At 37.0% G+C, this 21,274-nt stretch overlaps 1 protein-coding gene across 1 annotated transcript in view; it reads left to right on the forward strand.

The window, feature by feature from the left end:
- LOC129241611 (uncharacterized) overlaps window positions 1-21,274 on the forward strand; it is a 202,687-nt gene that overhangs the window by 159,610 nt on the left and 21,803 nt on the right. Inside the window, exons 12-13 of the mRNA XM_054878045.1 lie at window positions 9,788-10,002; window positions 12,678-12,728. Of these exons, the coding sequence (XP_054734020.1) occupies window positions 9,788-10,002; window positions 12,678-12,728 (266 nt within the window). The remainder of the gene's footprint in view (window positions 1-9,787; window positions 10,003-12,677; window positions 12,729-21,274) is intronic.

Genomic DNA, 21,274 nt, shown 5'->3' on the forward strand with positions numbered 1-21,274 from the left:
CCGAAAAGAGTAAGTCAAAGTCGTTCAAAAATAAAGGTCATGATGACAGTTTTTTTCGATTTTCGTGGTGTGGTGCACTATGAATTCCTTCCACCTGGCCAAAATGTTAATAAGGAATATTATTTGAGCGTTATGTGACGTTTATGTGAAGCAATTCGTCTAAAAAGACCAGAATTATGGGCCAACAACTCTTGGTTTTTGCATCACGATAATGCACCGTCTCACACTGCACTCGTTCTTCGTGACCATTTCGCCAAAAATTCCACGCATATCGTTCCGCAACCACCATATCACCGTATTCGCCTGATTTGGCTCCGTGTGACTTCTGGCTATTCCTAAAACTCAAGAGACCACTCCGGGGAACGCGTTTCGAGTCGATTGAGGAGATAAAAGCTGAATCGAAGAAGGTGCTGATGGCTATACCGGAAATGGACTATTTGGCATGTTTCGGGGATTGGAAAAATCGTTGGCATAAGTGTATTTCATCGAGAGGGGATTATTTTGAAGGGGATGAAATTGATTTACAAGAATAAATAAAAATTTTTCATTTTACAACCAAATTCACCTTACTTTTTGCCCACAGTAGTATATAAGGTATAGCTCTCTCCCTCCTTTTCCTGTACGTTATATCTTTCTTCTCACTCGCGGAACGAAAATGCCCAAAACGTTGAATTGCCTCGAAATTTTACTCTCCATTCTCGCTCGTCCATCGACGCCTAAGAAGTTTCACTTGAAAAAAATTGCCATAAAAAGCATTGCGAATATTATAATAAAACTCACTGTGCCATAAGTTTTTCCACTCACTGTAGACGCAAGCAAATCACTTACTTATGCATATATGTGTGTGTAAAAAGAAATCTAAGCTTTCCGAAATAAATGTTCAAACTCAAGGTTGGCAAACTAAGTGAATAAGAAAATAAATGGGTACATTAAGTATTGAACGAAATTGCATTGCTACGAATGTCACGTACACGGCAATCAGCAACATTTTTTAGATAAAAAAGGCTAATTTAAAAGTCCATGTCATTTTCTACTAAACAGATTCATTTTCGCTTGCTATGGTCATTTAGCATCAGAGAGAGACTTATATTTATTATACAACTCATACGTGGCCTCATATTCCCATGCGTTGCATGTCGTCACCGAAAACTATTCGAAAATGACAAGGATATATGCATCTCGTATAACAGCAGTGCATGAAATGAAATGCAAAACGCACACTCAGAACACACAATCGGCATGCAGAAGAAGCAGCGCATTTGTAGAAAGTAAGACAAAAGATACACAGCATTCCCCATACAAAGAAGATGAGCAAAAGAGGATATTTACTAACAAAATAAGCCACTTGCAGAAACAACATCAAATGTGCAGGTACTTACTGCGAGCCTACACACACACATATATGCATATATTAGGATGCAGATGAGTGTTGACTCATTCGGTGAATCAACATTGAAAAAGTACATTAAGTTGTAAAACGAAGATCCTTAGTTATTAGACTCAGCGTAGAAGAGGTCACTCAGATAACAAAGCAAAAAGAGTTTAGTTCTTTATTCCGCATTTTCGGCACAAATTTCGCAGTTAAAGCGCAAGCTTATGCGATGACAAAAGCAAGAACTCAGAGCAGAGAAATAAAAAACCATGTTTATGTAAATAGTCTGTACGCTCAAAAAATATAAAAATAACAAAAACAAATATATATTCACTGAAACAATTTACTGCATGTTTGCCTTAAGGGGATAATAAATCGTTGATACATTTGCTGATTTCGGAATCGTAAAACAAATCTTAGTATTTCAAACATCAAAAACAACAAGAAGAAAGTATCGATAAGTATCATTAGAGCAATGAGCTCATAACCAGCATCGGTGATAACTCATTTCAATTTCTTGGCTGATGAAAATTAACGATTCCGAATGCTTGAACTTCTGATTTACGTACATCACTTTACAACAATTTTAGGGTCATTGACTGGATGTCGATTTTGCATGAAAGTATTATTATTTTTTTTTTTAAGCCTAATTTTTTAAATAATGGCCTGTGCGCTTTTCGAGAAAGTGGAAAAAATGGTTAAAATGCTTGTCTGAACGGACTACCTAATTTGGACATACCACGTGAACCAAAAAGCTCCCAGAATAAATCCAAAGAATGCAATAAACCAGTTTATTAATCAGAACTGATATTATCGCCTTCAAAGTCCTCTTATGCACTTATGCCAGCATTTGATCCAGCTCTCCAAACATTTCTAGAACTCTATTTTCGGTATAGCCATCAGAGCCGGCGAAGCCGAATGGGTTGGTGCGTAACTACTACATAACAGTTTGTAGATACCCTGTACGATTTGATGCCGGGCTATCAGAACGTAGTTGTTCGATGGGCAGCAGACTGCGACTTGTCGGTGCATCCTCTTAAGATGCCACTCGTCCTTTTCACGAGGAAACATAAAATACCCAAGCCCAACTCCCGTCGATAGGGGGCCCTCCGTTAGTGCTTTGTGACAAGGGGAAGTACCTAGGTCTAATCCTTGACAGTAAACTAATCAATATTGAGGAGAGAGTAAGGAAGGCAATCGTCACCTCCTATGGATACAAAAGGTAAGGCCTTTCGCCTAGAGTTGTATTTTGGCTCTATAATACCATACAGCCAATCATGTTATATGGAGTCGTTGTGTGGTAGAACTCACTGGAGACGATGACATCAGTTAAAAAGCTAGAGAGAGTTCAAAGGTCCGCACTCATTGGAATCAGTGGGGCGCTTAGAACTACTCCTACTCTAGTGCTTAATGTAATGTTAAATGTGGTACCTGTAGAAATCGCAGGCAAAATTGCCGCTGCACGTACCGCAATCAGACTGAGGGGTTTGGGCTATAGGCTCAATCTCACATTGAGGGGTTTGGGCTATAGGCTCAATCTCACATATTGGCCCACAAGCAACTTTCTCAACCCACATTCCATCAAGGGAGGAGTGGACCGAGGGCAACACCTGGGCACAGGGCCTAGTTAACCCCCTCACGGATGGCTCGAAGGTGGACTGTATTAGAGGAAGAGTATTCTGCAAAGAGCTCTCTATCAAACTCAAATTCAGGTTAGTGTGTTCCAAGTAGAGATCGCCGCAATCAAAGAAGCAGCTGACTGGCTACTTACTTGCGTAATAACTATTAAGGAGGTAATCATTTACTCCGATAGTCAAGCGGCACTTAGGGCTCTAGGCTCTATTATAGTGCACTCGAAACTGGTCAAGGAATGCCTGGTTTCACTTTCGATTGCATCCGAATTCTTCGACATAAAGATAATCTGGGTACCTGGTCATAGTGAAATTGCTGGAAACTGTGAAGCCGGCGAGCTGGCCGGAAAAGGGACCTGTGAGGTAGTGTGCCCGCGAAAGGAAAGGATCGGGAAAGCCTTCTACCACATTTGGATAGGAAAGTTCTCACTTCTTTTCTGCTTTTCCTGACATAGCAGGTCTTGATATCAAAAATCTGATGCACTTCATCAGCAGTATAAAGCGGCTGACACAACCTCAGATTAGTCACCGTTCATAGTACACAAATACTCAACTCTACAACCCTCTCTTTTTATTCCTATCGTTTTCCCTCACCTCTTTTCCCCTCTCTTGCAATGGTATCACAAACGATGAACCAACCTTCTTTCGTCCAAGTGGCCCGACTTTCTGGGCAACCATTACAACCTAACCGAATCACTCGGGAGGGCGTAGGCTAGAATTTGCGTGCATGAAACAGCAAAATTATACAAAATATTTATTCTAATTGCCGTCGCTGCTCGGCAGAAAATATTATTTTTTTGGTCTTGGTTCATTCAGAGCTCTCCACTCACTTGCCTGATATCTAAATTGCGTGTCGTAGTCATAAACTCATGTCTCGTGTTAAGAATGGTGCCTTTGATGAATCTTGGGTGGGACTTTAGTAATGTTGACTTCCAATGCCTCAATCGAATCTGGTTTATCCACAAAGCATTGCACTTTACATAAATAAAAAAATAAATAATTGGCGCGTACACTTCTGTTAGGTGTTTGGCCGAGCTCCTCCTCCTATTTGTGGTGTGCGTCTTGATGTTGTTCCACAAATGGAGGGACCTACAGTTTCAAGCCGACTCCGAACGGCAGATATTTTTATGAGGAGCTTTTTCATGGCAGAAATACACTCGGAGGTTTGCCGTTGCCTGCCGAGGGGCGACCGCTATTAGAAAAATGTTTTTATTAATTTTGCTTTCACCGAGATTCGAACCAACGACCTCTCTGTGAATTCCGAATGGTAATCACGCACCAACCCATTCGGCTACGGCGGCACTTTACATACCCAATCAAATAAAAGAACAAAGATGTAATATCACACTATCTTGGTACCAATCCGCTGGTCCGAGACGAGAGATAAATTGCTCACCGAAACGTCGACACAGTAAATCCATTGCTCCCATTAGAGCCGTCTTGTTGCGCCGTAAACCAAATGTTGTGCAGATCACAGGCTTCAAATTGCGGCAATAAAAAGTGGTTTATCATGGTGCGATAACGTTCGCCACTCACTATTACACTGTCGCCAACATCGTCTTTGAAGAAATATGGGCCGATGATTCTCACAGCCCATAGGGTTGTTTTCAATGGATGTAGTGGCTGTTCTTGAATGGTGTCGGGTTGCTCTTCAGCCACAACATGGCAATTTAGCTTATTCACGTAGCCATTAAGCCAAAAATGGGCCTCATCGCTGAACAAAATTTTGGGGCAGAAATTGCAGATCTTCGGCGAGTTTTTCAAGAGCTCAACGACTGAAATTATGAAGCTTTGTAAGAACGGCTGACATCAAGTCTTGGAATAACTGCATTTTATGCGCTTTCCAACCAAGCTGTCATTTCTCTCGGGAGCATAGGGCCTCGGCAAGACTCTTCCATCTTACACGGTTCTGTGCTGTTGTTTTCGCACCGTCCCATGCGATGTTGGCATCTGCTAATTCGCGCAGCATCGACCTTCCCCAAATGTTTTTTGGTCGACCTCGACCTCTTCTCCCTTACGGGTTCCACTCCAGTGCCATTTTCGTGATGCTATCTGATGGTTTTCTCAATGTGTGACCTATCCATCGTCACTTTCTGCGTTTGATTTACCTAAGAATGGATTCCTCGTTCATTAATCCGCACGGCGCGTCGTTACTGATGGTATTTGGCCAGAACATTCTGCAGATGATGCATTTGTTGATAAAAGATTGTAGCCTCTGTGTGATGGTGTTAGAGACCAGCCATTTTTCGCTTCCGTACAACAGTACGGCCTTTACGCTTGAGCCGAATATTCGTAGTTTAGAGTGCCTCACAGTGCGGCCGATTCCCGAAAAGCTGGCCAAAACTAAAAAAATTAAGTAATTGATTCAAAATTTCTTACTCGGGGGTGAAATAGCGTATATTCTAGAACATAATCAAGATGCATGTAAATTTATATGTTTTCGGGGTCGCCAAGGTAGCAAGTGGTAGCAGCTGAATCTTGTTTTATTCAGTAACCATTACTTTTTTGAGTAACCTTTATAGGTTTCAAAGTAGCATATGACGGCGTTGTATTACTATACAGTTTGAAAACTCAAATTTTATAAAAAAAATTGCAAAAAATGTATCTACGTATTGCTGCAGCTACAAATTTTGTGTCGAGGTATTGATATGTACTAAAGATTTCTCGTATTTTACTAACCTTCCGAAGATGATTCCATTTGGTTTTGTTCAATTTACTCCATTACAAAATCTTTCAAATGTGTACAACTTTCACTATTCATCGACAGTAATACAATGCTCAAACGAAGGCCACGTTGTGACTGAAAATACAGAGGATACTTAGGGTACAGGACGTTGCTATGAACGGTTTTCACTACTCAAGGCATTACTGTAGCCAACCCAAAAACAAAAAAACTCTATCTAGAAACTTTTTTTTCGACTTTTGGCCAGCTTTTTGGGAATCGGCCGCACTGTGCGCCTGGAGATTTGCGAACTCTCCCATACTATATGCATTTGCCCGAATGCTGCTCCACCATCTGCCGTGATGATGCAAGCGAGGTAACAGAAGCTTTCTACGAATTCCACCGGCCATCCGTCAACCGTACAACATAAGTTGGCCTGAGCGCGCGATGAACACTTTTCACAAAGCGTCGATTTTCGGAATGAGATTTTACGATTTGTAAAAGTTGCTGAGTCATAAGACTTTCTATGATGAAATGTTAATGAAGACAGAAAAAAAATGTAAAGTAGCCACGCGACATCTGCTACTTACCCTCAAAACTTTCGAATTTTCCGTTGCATCGCGGGCTTTATATTCTCTAAATATAACGAAATTATAGATATAAGAAGGCATTTATCCAACGTCTTCAACTTCTTTATATCACAATTTTTTTTTTTTAACTCTTTGCTTACATAACCCTAACCCCATGTCGTTCCATTTGGCACCTTAATCCCATGTCGATGGGTCGTTCGCGTCTGACGCCGCGTCAACTAAATATATAACGCCAACAGAAAATTAGAAAAAAATCATAAGGTATCTTCTAAGCTTTAACTAAACATTTCCTAAGAGATTTTTTCCAAATTTTTTATTTTAATAATAGTTTCATACAAAGTTTATGATTTCTCAACGAATTGACCAGACACGATTATTGCGCACGATGCCTCCATATATGCCTATAAGAGTATGAACTCGTTTATATAATATTAAGCAAATATTGCTGATGCATTGAATTAATTTTGCATCAAAAAATAGATTAATCACGTAAAAATTTTAAAATTTTATATTTCAAGGATTTTTCATCTATACTAATATTATAAAGAGGAAAACTTTGTTTGTTTGTTTGTTACGAATAGGCTCAAAAACTACTGGACCGATTTTAAAAATTCTTTCACCATTCGAAAGCTACATCATCCACGAGTAACATGGATCATATTTTATTTTGGAAATAGGGCTCGAGATATAGGTCAAAACGTGGACCCGGGTAACCTTCGGATGTGTATGTACAATATGGGTATCAAATGGAAGCTGTTGGTGAATGCTTTAGTCCAGAGTATCTTTCATGCCGCTCCGTGACTAGGGTCTCGAGATAGAGACCAAAACGTGGACCCTAGAATGTGTTTGTACAATATGGATATCAAATTGAAGCTGTTGGTGAATGCTTTAGTACAGAGTATTTTTCATGCCGCTCCGTGACTGGGGTCTCGAGATATAGGTCAAAACGTGGACCCGGGTAACCTTTGGTTGTGTATGTACAATATGGGTATCAAATGAAAGCTGTTGATAAGTGCTTTAATACGGGGTAATTTTCATACCTATTGATGACTAGGGTCTGGAAATATATGCCAAAACGTGGACCCGCCGTGTCTTTGCACCGAATTAAACCAAACTTACACACATTGTTAAGGAGGTATTGAAGATGGTTTCCGTATAGTATGGATACCTATTGGTAGATAGGGTCTCGAGATATAGGTCAAAACGTGGACCCGGGTAACCTTCGGATGTGTATGTACAATATGGGTATCAAATGAAAGCTGTTGATAAGTGCTTTAATACGGGGTAATTTTCATACCTATTGATGACTAGGGTCTGGAAATATATGCCAAAACGTGGACCCGCCGTGTCTTTGAACCGAATTAAACCAAACTTACACACATTGTTAAGGAGGTATTGGAGATGGTTTCCGTATAGTATGGATACCTATTGGTAGATAGGGTCTCGCGATATAGGTCAAAACGTGGACCCGGGTAACCTTCGGATGTGTATGTACAGTATGGGTATCAAATGGAAGCTGTTGGTGAATGCTTTAGTTCAGAGTATTTCCATCCGCTCCGTGACTAGGGTCTCGAGATAGAGACCAAAACGTGGACCCTAGAATGTGTTTGTACAATATGGATATCAAATGAAAGCTGTTGATAAGTGCTTTAATACGGGATAATTTTCATACCTATTGATGACTAGGGTCTCGAAATATATGCCAAAACGTGGACCCGCCGTGACTTTGCACCGAATTAAACCAAACTTACACACATTGTTAAGTAGGTATTGAAGATGGTTTCCGTATAGTATGGATACCTATTGGTAGATAGGGTCTCGCGATATAGGTCAAAACGTGGACCCGGGTAACCTTCGGATGTGTATGTACAATATGGGTATCAAATGAAAGCTGTTGATAAGTGCTTTAATACGGGGTAATTTTCATACCTATTGATGACTAGGGTCTGGAAATATATGCCAAAACGTGGGCCCGCCGTGTCTTTGCACCGAATTAAACCAAACTTACACACATTGTTAAGGAGGTATTGAAGATGGTTTCCGTATAGTATGGATACCTATTGGTAGATAGGGTCTCGAGATATAGGTCAAAACGTGGACCCGGGTAACCTTCGGATGTGTATGTACAATATGGGTATCAAATGGAAGCTGTTGGTGAATGCTTTAGTTCAGAGTATTTCCATCCGCTCCGTGACTAGGGTCTCGAGATAGAGACCAAAACGTGGACCCTAGAATGTGTTTGTACAATATGGATATCAAATGAAAGCTGTTGATAAGTGCTTTAATACGGGGTAATTTTCATACCTATTGATGACTAGGGTCTCGAAATATATGCCAAAACGTGGACCCGCCGTGTCTTTGCACCGAATTAAACCAAACTTACGCACATTGTTAAGTAAGTATTGAAAATGGGTTTCGTAAAGTTTGGTTGTAATTCGGAGCACTGGCAACGGGTACAGCGTTCTTTTGAGCCAGCCATAATGTCGCTTACTTTTTTAACGCTTGGGGCGGAACTGAACTGTCAAATTGACAGTGTGAGTTACAATGTGTCAATATTTCTTTCTGATTTGGATGCCATAAGGAAAAAGCGTAAGTGCAACATGTAAAAATTGTTTGTGAATTTTTTTGGAGTGGATTTTGGAACAGTGAATAATTTCTTACGAAATTTGAAAATTTAATGTGAAATCCGAATGAAATTATGTGTTCGTGGAAAAAACAATTTTTTTCGTTTTTTTTTTTTTTGAAAAATATAAATGGATAATGGTTAAAAAAGCTCCAATGCTTAATAAAACATATAAATTGAAACGAAAAATTCATGGATGATCAGGAAAAAGACGGTTGTTTCTTAGTTATTCATTTGCGTTGATTTGAAATTTAAAAACAATCTTCTTTTTTCCTGATTTTCAATTTGTATTTTATATTTACTCAAAAACAAATAGAAAAACAAAAAATATTGTTTATGCCAAAGCGATTGAATAAAGAATAAAGAAATAAATAATATGAAAACCATATATTTTCTGTTCTAAACCATATCTATTCTATTTTAGTGTGCCCAGCGAAGGGGGCGGGGTTTGCTAGTCATTAATAAATATATGAATGTATTTCTTACTAACTGATTACTATACTTATAGGTACATACACATCCACATCTATGGCACTTAATTGCTAACGCAATTTTTTTATTTTTTTCCAATATTTATAGTAAACTTTTAAATTGTTTTTCAAGTTCCCCATATGTAATTATTCACGTAGTTATTTTATAAAAAACGTATCAATTAATCTACCGAAATGTTAATCAAAGCCTGCAAGCATCATACACTCACACAAACACACATATATGGTATACAAACTAGCAAAACCAAACTAACGCATATTTAATTTTTTTTTACAATTTTTTAGACATACGAAATATTCCATTTGCTCACTAACCCCTTAACAAATTGTCCACTTCCACAGCCATAATATCCTACACTGCATATTTATTAGTTTTTATTAATTGACAAGCTACTTATTCTTTTGCCAATACGTACAGGTGTAACAACAATGTTGAATTTCTTCACAACATCAAACGGTTTCCGCAGCACACTGCCCGTCGTCTCGAATCTGACCGCAATGAATGTGTGGGATGGCGTCTGCATGTGCTTCATCTATGCCTCGCTACTGGAGTTTGTATGCGTTAATTATATGGGTCGGAAGAGACCGCAACATAATGCCGTCTATCGACCGGGCGAGAATCCTGTCACACAGGTAATACAACGCTACCACTCACATACACCCACACACATACCCACACATATTGTCTCTGTCCGTCCTTCTCTTTGTATCGCTGTTTCTCTCCCTTTCTCTCTCTCTCGCTCGCTCTCTATGTGCATCTCTCCTTCCATCTATCCATCCATTATAATCCATTGTGCGACACTATGTTACCTAACTCTGTCCCTGTCACTTGCGCAAAAAGCAAAAACAGTTTGAGAGTTCTACATCTCTTACTTTTTCAATAACAAACATAATTACTTATATAATATTTTACCAACTCGACTAAAATCAGCGCAAAATGCTACTAACAAAACAAAAAAACAAAAATACTAAAATAAAATTTGGCTGTTCAAATAAAAGTACGCATTCAATATCTGTATGTATTACATGAAAAAACCTTTGATTAGCAAAATTTACATTTGAAAAACGAAAATTTGGTTTCAGAAACATTCATTAACAGCGTTTTTTAAATTCCCCCAAACAAGATTTCATGCAAAATGGCATTCGTTTTCTACTCTCCACAAATATTATTATTTTTTTACTCTTTTTTACTTTATCTCATTACTTCTAACTGTTACGTTATCACTTACTTTGCCTTCAACTATCTCTTTCTAATTACACGTCAGTACTTTTCCTCTCTTTTCTTGCTGTGTTTTCTCCATTATATGGAAAACTTTTATTAGTGATTTGAAATTTGACTTTGAACGCCTGATTTTTTCTATTTACTCTATTAGTCTTAAAATTTAACTAATATTTCCCTCTCTTTTCCACATGTAACACGTTTAAGGTTCACTTTAAAATTGTTTCTTTCTCTTTACTACTTCAGTGCATATATTAAGGGCTTGCTCTCCAAGCGTTCTCTTCCAGTTGTTTTCATATGATTTATTATTTTTCACTGCAGCTTTTTTATAAAAAATATTTTATTTTCTTCCAACAACTCTTCGACTAAAAGTTTCATATTAATTTGTTACAAAAAACAAATACACATAAACTCTTCTCTAGGATTTTTCACTAGTTATCTCATTTATTTCTTCCCCTTCCTTTTGTATCTCTCTTTCTATAATTTTATAAAAAATAAGAGTTATTGAGACTTTTAGCTGCTCATAATTTTCTAACGTTAATTTAATAATTTATATTTTTTTCACATTTAAGTAAATAAATAGAAACATAATTAAGTATTTTATTTAATTTTATTTATTTTTTTAATTTAATTATAATTTTACTTAACACTCCACTTGAATTCTTCATCTCACAAAAAATTTGAAACTTTAGGGGAATTTTTGAGAATTTTCTGTTTCAACACTTTTTTTATCTATATTACTTCTTCAGTACCTCTCCAAATTTGTGTACAACAACAAAAATCCTTATTAAATTTGCTCATTTGTATGTGTATTTTATGTGATGATGCCAGTCTTGTACGAATTATTAACCAAATGTCATGTTTGCATAACCTAAATTTTTGCCTACAAAATTCCATTTCTATGTGTTGTTCAAAATTGTTCATCATTTCATGTTTTACATTTTGTTATATACTTTAATTTCATTAGTACATACTTTAACATTGTGGTTTTACAGATTAACCGATTGTGTTTAGAAAAGAAATGTATCAAGCAAATAGTCAAGAAATTAATCTGCACTAAAAAATAAAAGCGTAATTAGTAGCAAATGGTCCTTAACCCTTAAATAGGCATGCCTAAAAAAGTATATATTGTAAAAAATTTGGTATGCATGTTCAGTGGCAACGCTAGAGGTAAAAAAGAGAGACAAAAACTACGAGAAATCTCTGACGGAAGAAAATAGCTTGCAGCACATTTTGTAAAAAACACAAAAGTCTCTGTTAATCAGTTTACTCCCACAATAGAATAGCGAATTTGGTAAACTGCCTGCCCCTGTCATATGTTTTCGATACTATTTACTCTTAGTACTGGCATGAACTTCTCTACTGCCTAGTATGTCAAAGTTGGCAAACAAAAAAAAAATATTCAAATGAAGGGAACATTTTTAGTTACCCCCCCCATTTCAATTAGATTTGCTGCATTTTTGCGCAAAAACTGCAAATGGTGAGGCCAAGAACATACCAAATTTTTTGTATACCCAATCAATGTAAAGAGTAACTAAAAAATATTAACTTAACAAAATATGTAAATTCACCCTAAAAATCCCCAAAATTGGTTCGATGCGCATCAGCTCCACTAAACGCATAGGAGAATAGAATTAAAAAGCAACGTACAAGTAAACAAATCTTGCACCTCAGCTAATCAAATGAACAAAAAAATTAAAAAACAAAACAAATATTATAAGCAGAACTAACATTGTTCCCAATTTTCGTGATTAATCGCAACATGACCAGTCAAACAAATAATCGAACAATCAGTCGACCACTCAGTAATGTACAACAAAAAAAAGCAAAGCAAACACTGCATTTGACCAGGTGCGCTTAAGAAAAAATAAAACCAAAAATATTAAAAAATAATTTCCCCATTAAAAATGCTCACCAACTGACGAAAGACTTGTATGCATTTAAACAAAAAAAAAATTGTTTTTTTTTTGTTAACAAAAAGTAATAACTAGTGCCGAAATTTCAATAATTCAAGTTCAATTTTAATCAAAACAAACTTAAAGTGTGTTTTAGTATGAATACCAGAATTATTTTGTGTAAATTTTTCCAGCGTCTTCCAGCGGTTCTAAGCAGGATTGGAGTAATTCTTGCAAGTCCTTTGGTAAGCTATTAAAACAGAAAATACGAAAAAAAAACAGAATTTCAAAAGAACAACAATTAAAATTAAACTCTCATGCACAGTACACAATAATCATACCGAGCGCTAAACAAATCAACAAAAGTTTTTTTTTTAATACCTAACAAAAACTTAAATTTAAAAATGTATGCACTACAAGAAAAACGATTTCAGATATTTCAAAATATTACAATTTAATGCGAATTTCCATATTGCTTTGAGAAAGTTGAATATATGTTCAACGAAATTTGTTGCTTTGTTTGCCAAACAAGTTCAAGTTTATAAATTTGGCGACATAACTTCTATATTAAAGCGCTTCATCATAGCCAACACTATCAACAACGTATGCCTCGTTATCAACATCATCAACAACAATAGCATCACCATCATTTCCATCATCATTGCCATCTACAAAAGTCGTGCTTCATCTTCATTAGCAACATTGAAAGTCATCAACAACCATCTCGCCCACGCCATCAATGACATGCAGCATAGCTATGCTGCATAGTACAGACGAGTATATGTACATCTTTCGCGTACTTGACATAATTCATAAGCACTATCACCTACATTTCACCTTTGGCACTTATCCTCTCTTTCCCCAAACAGTCCTACTCCACACCACTCCAACGAAACGGCATGTAATTTTCGCCACTGAATTCTAAATAAAAAATTTAAATCGTTCTATTCTTTTCTTGATTTCTCTTTCACTCCAAAAATGACTTTTGTTTAACGCCGGAAAAGTCCAGCGTTGTTTTTTTTTCTTTTTATTTCTTTATAGTTTTTTAGTTTCAAACTTATGTATATCCATTTTAAATCACTTCGTAGTTGCACGCTTTCGATGTCAGCTATGCGCTTCTTCTTTTCCTGTACTCAGTTCACCTTTTTGGCCTGGCATTTGTGCATTTTGCATTATCGATATCGAGCTTTCAGTTTTCGATATGCGATTATACTTTTTTTTGATTTTGTTTGATTATGGCGATGTGGTTTTATTTTTCAAAAATTAAATGTTCCTACTCATTTATTTGGATCTTTAAAACGATTGTATTTGTAAAATTTGCTTCGTGTCACACATTAAATTGCATTTTGTAGGTTTAAAAATAAAAAATAAAAAAACAAAAAGAATAATATAAAATAAAATAGACACGTAAAATATGCCTTAAGTACTGCGAAACGATGAAAAACACACTTTAAGGTCACTAATAATTGGGAAAAATGTTATGTATACTTAAAAAAAATTATATAAAAATATAAACTTGCAAATTTGGTATGCAAGAAGTCGCAGTGAGTTAAAAGACGAACTGATATTCTCTACGAAACTGCTGAAAACGCTTTTTTAGCTTGTACCATATCTCTAGCTCTGTACACATTTTTTTTTATTATAATTTCGATACAAATATACGCCCACATAAAGAGTAATATTTAATTTTGAAATATATGTTGCGATAAGTTTCCTTGTTAAACAGCTCTAAACTCACTGTTCGTCTGAAATATCGACAGAAAAACACAAAAAAGGTGGGAATATTAAAACTAAAAAGAAGGGACTGCTCACAATAATAGTAGTCAAAAGAGCGCATTGTATTTTTTCATAAAATTTACATACTGCAAAAAACCATTAGCTCGATAAATATATCTATTTTATATGCATTTGAAAAGTAAGAAGGTAACCCCTGCCTTTATATTTTAGCATCACTATGCAATTACCACTTTAACTACTTGAACCAAAAAACTCTCAATTCGGGTCTTGTACAAAACATACCGTTTCAAATGATTCACAGATTTTCATCAAGTAAGTGCTGCAGTCTACATTTTCGCCAATGTTTGTATATTAATATTTAGACCTACTACAAAAAAAAAAAAAACAAAAAATTATGTAGAGGTTCGCGTAAAGTAGTTTATACAACTTCATCTATCATAAATGGTTTGATTTCAAGTTTTTCATAAAATATTAGTTCCTTGTTATAATTGAATTGTTAAAATTGGCTGCCAACTGTTTTGTTTAGCCTTGATTGTTTGCAGTTTGTATTATTTTTTGCGTACAATGGCAACACGCTTCTTCTATATTTATAAATAGTACACGTAGAAAAAAAGTTAATAATATTATAATAGTGGTTTTAGAACGTGGAATACTCACCTAAGCAAAGATGGCCGAATGTATATCGGAGCGTTAACGATTTGAAAGCATCCGATGATTTGCGCATAAAAGGCATAATAAGGCGTTTACACGGCCCGTGCAGCACATTGAATAGAGCTACTCACAGTTCAATTTTATCGTATCATATATTAATTTGTATCAGTCAAGCTTTTTGAGTTCGCATAAAATCAATTTTTTACTAATTTACATTTGAATGAGTCAGTCAGAATTTCGAACTAAGCGATGTACTACATTAGTTTAGTCGAAACAATAGTTGTTAATAAATAGCGAGCTATTTGTTAAGTGTCATGAGGCTGTGACCTAAAAGACATTTTTTATCACAGTGATAGTACTCGTGTTCTTTTTCTTCTTGATTAGCGCGATAACCGCTTAAGCGATTTTGGCCGAGTTTAACAGAGCGCGCCAGTCGTTTCTTTCTTGTGCTAACCAGCGCTAGCTGAACACACCAAATAAACCAAGTTTTTCTCCACTGATCTTTCCAACGCAGAGGAGGCCTTCCTCTTCCTCTGCTACCACCAGCTGGTACCGCATCGAATACTTTCAGAGCCGGAGTGTTTGTATCCATTCGGACGACATAACCCAGCCAACGTAGCCGCTGGATCTTTATTCGTTGCGCTATGTCCATGTCATCGTAAAGCTTATACAGCTCATTGTTCCATCGCCTGCGATATTCACCGTCCCCAATGTTTAAAGGTCCAAAAATCTTGCGCATAATCTTTCTCTCAAACCAAGAGACACCTCATCAGATATTGTCATCGTCCAAGCTTCTGCGCCATACCTGTCTTACCCAAGTGTATGTAATCCATCAACCCTCCAAATACATCCAATGATGTGGTTCTGGCAGCTCACTAGGCCCAGTCAGTGCGGTGTAGTCATCTATCGTCATAGTCTAACTCATCCATCGGTACGCCCAGGAAAAGTGCGTGAATGTGAATATCTGGATAGTATCGTGCAGTGTACTTTCATATGCCGGACGTATAGCATAGTGAGCGGTGGTAAAGGGGTCGCCATGGATTTAGTAGTGGAAAACCGAAGATTCCGTGCAGGGAAAAAGCGAGAAAGGCTGGTGAGATAAACCTTCACTTTGCAACAAAAGTTAGCGATTTCATCGGTCGCCATTATGGAACAATCGTCAGCACAGAAGACTAGTAAAACTCCCGAAAATAGAAGTTGAAAAGCAAAAGCAAAAAGACACCACCCTGTGGCACCGCTTGCTTTATACTCCTCTGTTTTGAGCTACAGTCTCGAAAAATGACAGACGATTGTCGACCCACCAGATTGTTCGTAGAATACCCCTTCAGTCTTGGCGGGAGGGTCGACTGTTCGTGGTCTCTTAACAGGTAGTGGCTGACTATATCGAAAGCATTTACAGATTTAACTCTACTAGCACAATCCTCTCGCAGAAACGTTTAAGCGGTTGACCTGAATTTTTATGGCGGTGAGTGCTGTGGTGGTACAGTGCATCAAACCATGTTGAAGTGTAGCTGGAATCAGGTGTTGCGTGTAGAGTAGGACTAGGAGGCCCTCAAGTGTCTTCACTATTGGGAAAAAGAGAGTTATCTAACGATAGCAGTCTCACTGATACAGCCGTAAAATTCCTTGATAGGCTAACACCTAGCATTGGGCTGGATTTTTATGCAAACGACACCGGCAGCAAGCAGTCCAATCGCTGATTTACGTGAGTCGATTTTACAAGCAACTTTTAGTTGAATACAGCAGTTGGCTGATGTGAACAGCCTTTTAAGGGGTTCTTAGGGCTTTGAAAACCTCTTTAAGGGAAGATCAGAGTCAGGAATTAAGCAAGCCTCCAATTAAACTGATAGTTGAAGCACAATCCTCGGTGAACAGTGCTTCCGCTTATCTATTTGAGTGGCTCTTGAGAAGTAAAGGAGTCACTTGCCACACATCTGGATGCAAGCGACTTAAAGCTTATGGGGAAACACCGGTTACTGGAAGCATTACAAATGTAAAGTAAATGGCTGAAGACAGAAATGGACAGGTAGAATAAATTGGACCTAAGCATAATGACATAAAAAACTTCTCATAAAAACAAACCATATGCCTTTCGTACACGGTATAAAATTGCGACGAAGAAGGTCTTCGTCTTTCTCAGTCCTTACAAAAAAGAAATCGCATCGAATACTTTGAAAGCTAAGGCGTCTGCATTCATTCAAATGACTTGCTGCACTATGCCTATCACCATCGTCTATGTGCAGAGGTCCAAAAAATTTCCGTAGAAGGGTCGTCTAATAGGACGGGCATGATTAGAGACTTATCAAGTCTGATTTTTGTTCATCGAGAGAGGACTTTTTTTTTTGCTGAGACAAACTGGCAAGCACAGCACTCCGACAAAATTAAATCCGTTGTACTGCACTCGGGTTCCCTTTTTAATTTTCTTTAAATCTCCGAAGAAGAAATCTGAGTAGATCTTGTTGGCACCACAAGCCTGATGAGAGCGAAGACCGGGCAGACGCACAGAAAGTGATCCGTCGTATCATCCTCCTCTCCACATGCCTATCTTTTCCACTTACTTCGCCCAAAAATGCCCGCCATTAGTCCAACCAGCTGTCTGTAGTCCCTTCTGCTTAATAAAAATAGGAAATGTGACAGTCAATCGAACATGACAAGTAATATCAGTTTTATCCATCAGCAGCCTCTTTGCGTGCCAAACTCGCTTCTGGTTTGGAGTAACCCGCTTACTAACCGAGGCTTTGATGACTGCAGAAGGAAGTGGTAGAACGGGTTCCAGACCAAAGAAGTTGGCCTCAGAGATATCGTTAGTCGCAATACCCACGTGTCCCGTGACCCATGTTAGCATCAGGATATTATGTCTACTGACATAGTTCAGTCTGGATTTACAAGACTCAACTACCCATGAAGTGGTTGGAGGACTGTCTAAGGCCATGAGCGCAGCTTTGCTGTCGCTGCAGACACATACTCGTACAGATCTAACTATCCATCTGTTTTCCACAACCAAGTTCATTGCTTCTTGAATAGAGAGTGGATTTCACTACTTGTCTATGAGGTTCCAAGTAGAACTTTTTGGCCAGAGAGACTCTCCGTGGAATTTCAAACCTAGCATTACTGTTGGTGTGAATGCTGGTTCCAAAATAGAGGAAGCCACTTACTACTTCAAAACTATAACTATCAACAATGACGTGGGCACCTATACGCGAATATACAGGACAGCGATTGCTTGTTCGATCGTTGTTGTTGTTGTTGTAGCAGTATACTTATCCGTGGTGTTATGTAGATCACCGATCATCTTCGTCTAACTCATCTAACGGTAGGTCGACAAGTTGGGTTCAGAGGATAAGGCGTGTTAGATGAGTGGGTGCAAAGGTGGTTAGTGTCGTGCAGGGTGCCTTCACATGCTGGACATATGTCTAGCCCTGCCTAGTGTATCGTACCGTGTTCTATTGTCTTTTTTTCTGGGTTAATAGTTGATGAATTCAGCATAAGCACAATCTGACCGTATGGACGGTTATATGGGCTGTCATGGAAGTCTCAGACAGGTATTCTTTCATAAGACTTTTAATGGTAGTGGGTTCTTAAGAGCTATGTACTCTTGACTGCCACTCCTCAAAATTTGATCTTGTTACCCACATTGCACTGGAAAACGATTAAAACAGAGAAGCCTCTCTCATCTTATTCCATGATAAATCTCGCATGATATCCACCACACAAGAACCCAATTGCATTCTTATTCTAATCAGTTGAATATCAGGCGCGAAATTTAGTACAGGAGGTAGAGCTTCGCTGTTTTAGACGTCCGCCGATCCCAAGAGTTCGGTACAAAGTTTATGCAAAATCAAAAGAATGAAATCCTGCTCTGTTTCAAGGAGGAATCAAAGCGAAAGTTATTGGTGTTTTGCATGCGGAATTGGTCGCGACCACAATTTCTTTATTCAGTACTTTTTAGCAAAGAATATAGCAAAGCTTTAGAACATACAACAAAATTGAATACCCATTGCGTTACAAATCAAAGTCATCAAAATTGAATTAAGAGTTAGAAATTCCGTTTTCGGCTTCATGTAAACGCCTTATAAAGCCGAGCGATATTAATGGAGTTTAATTGTGTTATTTGCGAATAAAAATCATTGAGCTGAAATGCTGTGACTCTTCCACGAATTGTATGTGTTTCAGTACACCTGTTTTTAGTAATAGAAAATTGTAGTTGGTTTTCGTATTTTGTGTCAGACTGTAAGTACGCTAAAGCAAAATGTATGTAAATATAAATACTCGTATCTAAGTAAAAATAAAAAATACCTTTAAAATTTATCTTTAGTTCCTAATTTTGAATTTTTAATTTTTAGTTTTTAACTTTAGGATTTCAACAGCAATGGCATCTAATTTTTTTGGGCATCCGCCATTTTTTATTTTATTTTTTATTTCTATTTATGCGGAACTAAGATATTCGTGAAGTTTTGACGAAACAACTGAAGTCGACTTAACACTTTCTAACTGTTAGGCGCTGAACTGATGTAAGCTAATGCAATATTTACGTCAACGATTTAGCTTAGTGATGTATTTTTATAAAATTTTGTTAAAACTAAAAAATCTTTCTGTGCGAGATAAAGTGATCGAAAAAGGAATTGGGCTGAAAAAAGGTACAAGGTTTTGTCAAAAATTCACGGAATCACACTCGTAAAAACTATAGTACCACAATATTTTGACCAGTTATGACTACTTTTCAAACTTAGTAAAAGATTTATGGAAGGTCGGCAAATTTTCAATAAAATTTTCAACTTTTTAATCAAAATTTAAAAAAAAATTTGGTTCATTAAATTGTAGCTGTATAAATCTGTAGTCCGACCAGTTCTTTGATATGGACCGGAGTCTTGAACAATAAGTGAAAAAGACAAAAACAAACTCCAAGTTTTTGAGAGAAAAATTGTGAAGCTAATCTTTGCTGCAGTCACAAACAACTTTGAGATGGAACGATGAACTGGCGAACTTATAAGAGGGGAAAATGTTGTGCTCAAAGATTAAGATAGCTAGGCCATACCATGGCAACGGACCCCACGGGAGCTCAACGAAAAATAATTCACGTTAAAGCATTTGTCACGAAAGCAAGAGGCAGACCGAGATCAAGATGGATTGGCGAACTAGAAGACGACATGGGGAAACTCAAGGTCAACAACTGGAAGGAATGAGCAACGGATCGGGACAAATGGAGATATTTTGTGTAGCAGGCCAAAGCTCACACAGAGCTGTAGCGCCAAATGATAATGATGATGAAATTTTAGTACAATAAAGTGCAAGTCTGAAGGCGCTCAAAATTCTCGTTGATTTTTGATTATTCTTTTTTTTTCAAATTATATTCATAAAAAAAAATTCGTGCATTTATATCACGAGTATACAGAGAAAAATATTACTAAAAGTTATCAAGAATTTTCAGCCACTTTAAACTGGCATTTTATTATAAACTCATTTTTTTCTAATTTTTAATTAAAATAAATATTAAATATTAAAATAATATTTAATTAAATATTAATGAAAACTTGTTGAATTTTAATAAATCTTATGCTAAGTCTGAAGGTTCGATATGTAAAATATTTGTTATAAAATAAATTATGTTTTTATAAAAAATTAATGAAAACTAAACATACAAGCGAAAGATAGGCAAAACAGCTCAAAATGTTGAGATATTAGGCATAGTTTTTTTTTCGCTGGCTGCATTCACAAACGCAGTTTACCGAACTTGAGCCTCAATACTGAAAAGACTTTTATAATAAAAATATATTAAAAAATGATATAAATGTAAGCGCGAAAACTAGCATTCACTCATACAATCAGTGTCCTTGACTAAATACTGCTGATACCAATTATTATTATTTTTTACATTTATTTATGTGTCGTTTGCGTAAGAAATTCACATAAAAAGCAACTTGGCTGTGATACTAAAAATACCCCAAAAAAAAAAGTTTTATTTTAAGTGTCAGAAAATATGAAAAATAATAACAATAAAGTTATCCTGAAAATCCTTAAAACTTACCTCTTTCTACCCTTGCTCTTGTTGCGCTTACTCTTCTTATGATTGCCACCCGACTTAATGCCTATTGAAGTCGAATGTTACCATCGAATCAACACCAAATATACGTCCAATTTTCCTTCTACTCGTACGTTTGTGATACTCTTTTTGCAGGTGATTTTTCCAAAAATACTGTTAACTGTATTTGTATGCATGCAGTGATACTAATACTAACACATATTCCAATGTTAGTCGAATTGCTTGCGAGACAACTAAAACTCCATTAAGAGAATAAAACTCCGTAATCCTCTCTGATTGCTTGCAATTCTACGCCGCCTTTCCATAATTTTACATAAACATTGTTACCCAGATTTCAGAGCAAATTTCATGCAGCCACAAACG

Source organism: Anastrepha obliqua, chromosome 3 (assembly GCF_027943255.1).
Source record: "Anastrepha obliqua isolate idAnaObli1 chromosome 3, idAnaObli1_1.0, whole genome shotgun sequence".
Taxonomy (NCBI): domain Eukaryota; kingdom Metazoa; phylum Arthropoda; class Insecta; order Diptera; family Tephritidae; genus Anastrepha; species Anastrepha obliqua.